General features: G+C 51.0%; 1 protein-coding gene across 1 annotated transcript in view; it reads right to left on the bottom strand.

The window, feature by feature from the left end:
- Window positions 1-2,708: 2,708 nt before the first annotated feature.
- Window positions 2,709-7,284, bottom strand: part of LOC142931629 (semaphorin-6C-like) — a 40,987-nt gene continuing 36,411 nt past the window's right edge. Inside the window, exons 18-20 of the mRNA XM_076075628.1 lie at window positions 4,750-5,000; window positions 4,323-4,454; window positions 2,709-3,950 (exon numbers count right to left, since the gene is read on the bottom strand). Of these exons, the coding sequence (XP_075931743.1) occupies window positions 2,709-3,950; window positions 4,323-4,454; window positions 4,750-5,000 (1,625 nt within the window). The remainder of the gene's footprint in view (window positions 3,951-4,322; window positions 4,455-4,749; window positions 5,001-7,284) is intronic.

Genomic DNA, 7,284 nt, shown 5'->3' with positions numbered 1-7,284 from the left:
TGGTTGATTCAGAGACCAGAACCAGGCTGAGCGATGGAACCACTCAGACGGGGGGGATTCAGGTCGGAGATGAAAGCGGATGATGTAACCTCCTCAGACCCCCCCCTCACATGAAGGAGAAATCTATATCCGACCGCTGCTCCGTCCTCTCTTATTGAATCTGAACAGAACCACAAAACCATCACTCAGTCTGCTTTGAAAGCACCGAGTCATTTGGCAGCAGAATATAAAATACCCCCCCCCCCCCCCCCCCCCACCCGTCTGGTGCTGCTGGACTCAAAGTTGCATCATTTGGTGCAGAGATAGTTCAGCAACACTCTGCTGCAGCATCACCACGGCTTCATTATTGCTTAATCTGTGGTGTGTGTGTGTGTGTGTGTGTGTGTGTGTGTGTGTGTGTGTGTGTGTGTGTGTGTGTGTGTGTGTGTGTGTGTGTGTGTGTGTGTGTGTGTGTGTGTGTGTGTGTGTGTGTGTGTGTGTGTGTGTGTGTGTGTGAGTGAGAGAGAGCGCGCGCGCGATGTTGGATGTTTTTCTGCTGGAACCAGAAGAACAAGTTGAACACCTGAATGAGCTGAGTTGTGTTTGTTTGGTTCAGAACTGGTAGCTGACTCAAAGAGGATGGTGTTCTTCGGTCTCTGGAGGTCCACGCTGAGCCTCTTCACATTACTGCAGACCATCACTTCTTAAGATTGATTCCTTCCTTCCAGATATTTGTCTCTTTCGTTTGTGTCGAGTCAGCTGAATATGAAAGCTTGAATTTCACATGATCAGGTTAAATTGTGCAGGTTTGTTGTTTGTGTTTCTGTGGATTTATCTCCTTCACTCACAGCTTCTCTCTGCGGCTGTGAATCCATCTCTAAGATGTCGGAGGTTCCCTGAACTCACCAGCGAGAGCTCACAGCCTCACAGCTCACCCTAACCCTTCCATCAGAGGAGAGTGAATGTTCACCGTGTACACAAACAGACTCAGATCATATGTTGTGGTGGTGTGGTGGGCAGTAACATGTTGCAGCGTGCAGAGCAGGAGCTTCTCTAGAGGTCACGTCTCCTCACAGTCAAAGCTGCACAGCAACAAGTTGAAGCAACACGGGAGGTCAGCTCTGCCAGCTTTAGGTGCATGCAGCTCATCCTCTTATTTACAGCCATGTTATTCCCCGTTGCAGACTTGTTATTGCCGTTGCTGGCAGCGTTGCTCCTCTCCTGCATGTTTCACCGTTTAACCTCTGACCTCTGCGGCCGAGCGCTCAAACACTAAAAACGTCCTCAGAACGGACGAGAGACGAACCCTGGGAGGAGGACAAGGAGAACAAGGAGAACAAGGAGAACAGCAGATTCTCTCCCCAGTGGAGCAGAGAGACAAACCTTCACCGTGCATGTTGCTCACATGCAGACGACACTAAACTTCAACAGCGTGGAATCTGTTGTTACAACTGATCTGACAAATAACTGATGTGAAATAAACGAGCCTGGACCTGCCTCCCTGTATCTCCTGCAGGTCGTCATGCAGCTGAAGGGTCGACTCAACTTTTATTGCTTATTTTCTCCTCTCGACATGTTTGAACATATAGAATGTGTGTTGTGGTTGAACGTGCAGTGGAAACAGGAAGCGCAGCGCTAGTGAGAGAGAACACGGGGTTTTGGGTGAAGGTCAAACTTCGTTGTACTTTTAACTCAGTGAGCTCACGAGGTTCGTGAGGAAACATCTGATCAACAGCTCCATCGAACACATCTCTAAAGATCCTGCAGTTCATAAAGACTCAGCGCTGAGCTTCTGGAGAGCAAATGAATATGAACTCAAGAATATCAATGAAGTCATTTGAACATACAAGTTGCTGAATGAGAGGAGCACTGAATGCATGACCTTCTAATCATCCATCCTGCTGGACACAACATCACTGCTTCAGATACCAATATGGTACAAAAGAAGAACATTCATCAGTGACGGCTCACGAAGCATCGCCGTCTCTTTCTGGTGTTGCTGATGTGTTCAACGACCTCCGTCTCCTGAACATCGGACACGATAACTGAAACCAACGTGGAGGGTTTTTTGGAGAAAGAACTTTTTTCAATTTCAATATTCTCTGGACCGGATTCAGAGAGACGTTTGTGACTCCATGTCCAGCTCTCCCAGCGGTCCCAGAGTCTCTCCATGTCGGGGTCTTTGCAGCAGTTCGCTTCTCTGCTTCTCTGAATCTTTGCAAGTGGAATCTGTGGCCCCGTGCCAAGGTGCAACAACCGGGGACGTTAGATCAAAGCGCTCATAAGAAAACTGCATTAATCAAGGATTTCTTTTTTAGGCCACCTCCAGCCTTTGGGGGACTTCTTCAGAACCACGAACACGTCTCGCCCTCCTTTTGGAATGTTTCTCAGACGCGTCTCTGCAAGTCTGTGACGAAGGGAAAGTCGCCCCAAAGGAATGAGTCAGAGACGGCGTTTAGTCCGCCGATCCTCAGGAGTATCTCTGCGTCTCTCTGCTCTGTGACTCAGAGAGGCGGCATCCTCTCAGCAGGAAGAACAACCACACCTGAAGGGCGGTAATGAGCAGGGACGGGAAGCAAAAAGCTCAAAGTCTCCTTCGTGTCCTTTCGTCCCATCAATGCTCTCATTTTGTCTTTTCTCACAAGCCCTGCGGCCGTTCAGGAGTGCTCTGCTTTGTGAGGACCAGCAGCAGCAGCCATGTTGGACCGACGCCGCCTCCTCCTACAGTCTCAGTAGTTGTATTTTCCCGCCCTGGCTACCGGCGACGCCGCCGCGTTGGGAAGAAACAGCGGTTTTGGCGGGACTTGGGGTTTGAGGGACGCCGTTCTCCGGACGATCGCTGCCCGCTGCGCGTGAGGCCCTTCGCTGTAGCTGTGCTGCCGCATCAGGCAAGCGCTGCCCACCGACGGCCGCTGGCTCTCGCCGTCGGCGTTCATGTTGGCGTTGGGGGGGCCGTTGCTGCTGCTGTTGGTGTTCATCCTGGCGAGAAAGTGTGCGTGCTGCTGCCCCCCCCGCTGGTTGAAGCTGTGGTGGCGCGGCACGGCGCCCATCTTGATGAGCGAGTGGCGCTGCGAGAGGTGGCGGCTCACCGAGACGTCGCTCTCTCCGGGCCTCTCCGGGATCACCTGCTGCTGGAGCGGAGTGGAAGAGGAGGAAGAAGGGATGGAGGTGGAGGAGGTGGGGTTGTTGGAGGATGAGGAGGAGGAAGAAGCGGAGGACGAGGTGGAGTTGTGGACGGGAGCGTCCGGGCGTTTGGGGAGGCCGTCCCTCGGCAGCGTGGAGGTGCTGTAGTACGGAGCGGACTCCGTCTCGGGGATCTGCTGTTGGTGATGCTGACCGCCGCCATTATTGTTGTGGTGGTTGGTATGGTGATGGCTGTGGTTGTAGTGGTGGGTGCGGGTCTGGCCGTGGGGGTTATTATGATGATGATGAGGGTGAGGGTGATGATTGTGATGATGTCCCCCGGAGGAGGACGACGAGGAGGAGGAGGTGAGGACTTTGATGCCTCCGGTCCCTGACGCGCTGACCTCATGGATGTGTTTGAGCAGCTCGTCCAGCGCCGACACGTCCACCACCGTCTGGGGGAGCGACTGCTGGGAGTGGTGGTGATGCGGGACTCCTCCTCCTGCTGCTTCTCGCTCCTCGTTCAACACCTTGCTCTCCTCAGGGAGGTGCAGCGAAGTGGAAGAGGCGCCAGCTCCGCGGGCCGCTCCGTTGCTCAAACTGTTGCTGTGATGATGAGAGAACGGGAACACCTGCTGGCTCATAGAGTTCACGACAACGGCCATGAAACCCAGACTGGATCCGGAGCAGCTGGGCCCAGATTTGGGGTTGTTGTCCTTGGCGTTGTTGCAGTTCTGGTTCTTCTCGTACTGGTGGTGCCGCAGGGCCTTCATGTTCTTGATGGGGAGCTCCGGGGTGGAGTCGGGGGTGGGCAGACCGGACAGCTCTCCATCAGCCTGAGACAGAGACTGGACAGAGGTCAGAGCCGTCAGCAAAACACTGCTGTCTGCTAGCTCGCTGCTCTCGCTGCTCTCGCTGCTAACATTAGCTGCTAACATTAGCTGCTAACATTAGCTGTTAACATTAGCTGCTAAGTTGTCAATAATATGTTGTTAACCCTGTCTGGAGATGCAGTGAATTAAAACAGATAAGAGCTTAATGCAGCGCAACATGCTTCAGTCAGAGCTGTATTCAGATTACAGCACAGATACTGGAACAGAAGCAGCTTCTTATATCATGAACTGTTGTAGCAGAGCTTTAGAAACACTTCACACTTCTAGTGATAAGAGCATTTCATCCTGACCCAACCCAGGCTGTCCCCTCATGACGAGCTGTCCTACCTGGGAGAGGCTGAGGTCGGGGTCCCCCAGCTGCAGGCCCTGGTGTGCGGGGGTGTGGAGGTGAGGCTCCGCCCGGCCGTTGGGGATGAAGGAGCTGTACATCCTCGGGGTGGACACGTCCAGCTTGTCCTCCTGCAGGACGACGAAACACAGAAGAAGAAGAAGGAATGAGATTCACACACACTGAACTGAAGCTGAGGCGATACGTTTAATGACCCAAAGGTGCAACTTCAGAAACTCCAAAAACATCAGAAACATTAACGCTCTCTAATATTCGTAGTGAAGTAAAAGCGGGTTCACTTAAATATTTGTGAGTCTTTGAGTTCATAAATCTTTGTTTCTCTGCAGCAGGACAACATCAAAGCCTCCTCTCCACCCGTCACATGTTAGTTCACGGTAACGCGTCCCGTCTCCAGAGTCAACCCACCTTCGGCTGTCCGTCCAGCAGCCCGTTGAGCTTGGCGAGGGATCTCAGCGACAGGGCGTGAGGCAGCGATGCCTCGGGGTCTTTGCCGAGCCTCCTCGCCCGCTGAGCGGCGCTGCGGCCGCAGTAACACGACACCAGGAAACCCGACAAGATGGCGCCCAGGAAGAAGGCCACCAGCACGCAGGCGATCAGCAGCGTGTAGTGGACGTTAGCGCCGGAGCTCTGGTCCATCTCTGGGAGACGACGGACACCTGGAGGACAAAGACAAAGGTTCTTACACTCTGGAAGAAGGGAGGAAGAAAGGAAAGTAAACAACAGAGACGAGGATTAGACTTAATGAGAAAGAGGTGAGAACACAAGATGATGGAGGAGGTGAAGAAGGTGACATCTGAGAAGAAAGGACGGAGGGGAAGAGGGAAGTGACTGTGATTGCATTTGAGAGAGAGACAGAGGGGAGGAGGAGGAGGAGGAGAAGTGATGACAGGAGAAAGGATGGAGGGATGAAGGAGAGAGAAGATGAAAGAGTTTATTGTTTGGCCGCGTTCACCTCATCAGGTCCAGAAACAACATCAAAGCCTCTCAGATACGAGTCATCAGTCTGTCCAACACGCACACACACACACACACACACACACACACACACAATGCTGCAGTAATTAATACTTCCATACTCGGGTGGTGCTCGTGAGGCGTTCAGGTTCCAGTACAGAATGGGTTCAAAGTGTTTGTTGAACTGAACCGGTTGAGTCAACATGAATGTTGATTAAAAACTATTAAAGACAAAGGTTTCCTTTTGTGTGAACGTCGTGTGAAGTGAAGCAGTGACAGTGATCCATTGTGTTTTATTTATATTTATATTTCTGTCTGCTGATGATTGATATATTTTAGATTATTATTGAGAACATAACAACATGTATCTGTAGTTAGTATAGTGTTCATTGACGCAGCCTCTAGTGGCTGTTAGAGGAACAACAGGCTCCTCTTGTGTTTGCTGAAGGCACCTGAAGGCAGCACTGAGCCACTCAACCAGAGGAGCGCGCTGACTTTCAGGCAGCTTCTGTTTGCTTTAACCTCTGCTTCATCCTGAAGGAGCCCTGCTTCACATTCACAGCGACGCGCTCACACCTGGCAGCCTCCCAGACCTGAGTGACGGGTTGATTTACCTGCCGACACTCACGGACGTTTTACACATCTTACACCTCAGTGTGAACGCTCTCAGGAGGAGGAGGGAAGCGTTGCCTGAGAATCACTCTCAGCTTCATCTCTTCAGGTGAAGCGAGAGGTGCTGTCTGTGTGGACGTTGATGGATTATTTATTAAAAACCTGTTTTCACTGATTAACTTTTCAAAGAAGGAGAGAAGAAGAAGAGGACTGAGACACTGAGGGGACAAATGACTTGTATGAATCCCCCCCCCCCCCCCCCCCCCCGATCAAAGGGCCCAAAAATACCCAGAGAAACAAAAAGCTAATTTCATGCCCTGCCCTGTTGGCCGTCCAGGGGTTTGATCCCCAGCTACCCGCCCGCTCCAGGACTCCAACTGGCAACCGCCTCCAACCTCAAAGCCAGCGCTGCCTCTGAGGCTTCGCTTTGATACCAGACACCACGGAACAAACTCCTCTTTATGCAAAAATACTGTTGAAATAGAGCAAGTAGTCATTACACGTCCAGTCAGGATTAACACGCACGCACGCACCCCTGTGTTTAACAGACAATTTCATGTTCGTTATTTCCACTCCTTCATCTCCGTCCTTCACTCTGACAGTTATAAATAGGATGATGGAGACACACAGAGAACAATATTATGCTAATTACAGCCCGACATGGAAATGTTTCATTCTCTGCCCCTCTGTCTCTCTCTCTCTCTCTCTCTCTCTCTCTCTCTGTCTTTCTCTCTCTCTCTCTCTCTCGCTCTCTCTGTCTCTCTCTCTCTCTCTCTCTCTCTCTCTCTCTGTCTTTCTCTCTCTCTCTCTCTCTCTCTCTCTCTCTCTCTCTCTCTCTGTTGTCACTCTCATTTGTAGAAGTTGCTAAATGGAGGGTGAGATCTTCTGGGTGAAGTCATGTCTCACTTTTCTGTCACCGTTTCCTGTCAGTTGAAAACTTAACAGTATTCTTAAACACTGCTTTCCTCCAGTGCTCCTCTTCATCTTCTCTTCATCTTCCTCCTCTTTATCTGTGATTCTCTCCGTCTCCTCTTCATTAATTCACATCGATACATAAGTACTTCCTGTCTTTGAAAGATCTACGAGCAAACCATTAAAACCAGGTTGGGTGAAAATGCCTCAGTGACGTTATCGATCAGTGTTTGTGATGTGTGCAGCCAAACAAAAGACAATGTGAAGCACAACGGAGAGAATTTTGATGATGCGGATCATGTGACGTGGTGGAAAATCCCTTTGTAATGTAGTCTCAATGGCAGAGATTGGGGACAAAGACATCCCCAGCCCTTGTTAGAGCTGGGGATTGTTCAATCAATGATGATGCCAGTACCAACACCAGTATCCTTATACCGATACCAAGAGAGCGCTTCACTCCAT

The sequence above is a fragment of the Anarhichas minor genome, unplaced genomic scaffold, assembly GCF_050575085.1.
Source record: "Anarhichas minor isolate MPS153535 unplaced genomic scaffold, ASM5057508v1 ptg000053l, whole genome shotgun sequence".
NCBI classification, from domain to species: Eukaryota; Metazoa; Chordata; class Actinopteri; order Perciformes; family Anarhichadidae; genus Anarhichas; species Anarhichas minor.
This window is presented reverse-complemented; position numbering and strand designations above follow the sequence as displayed.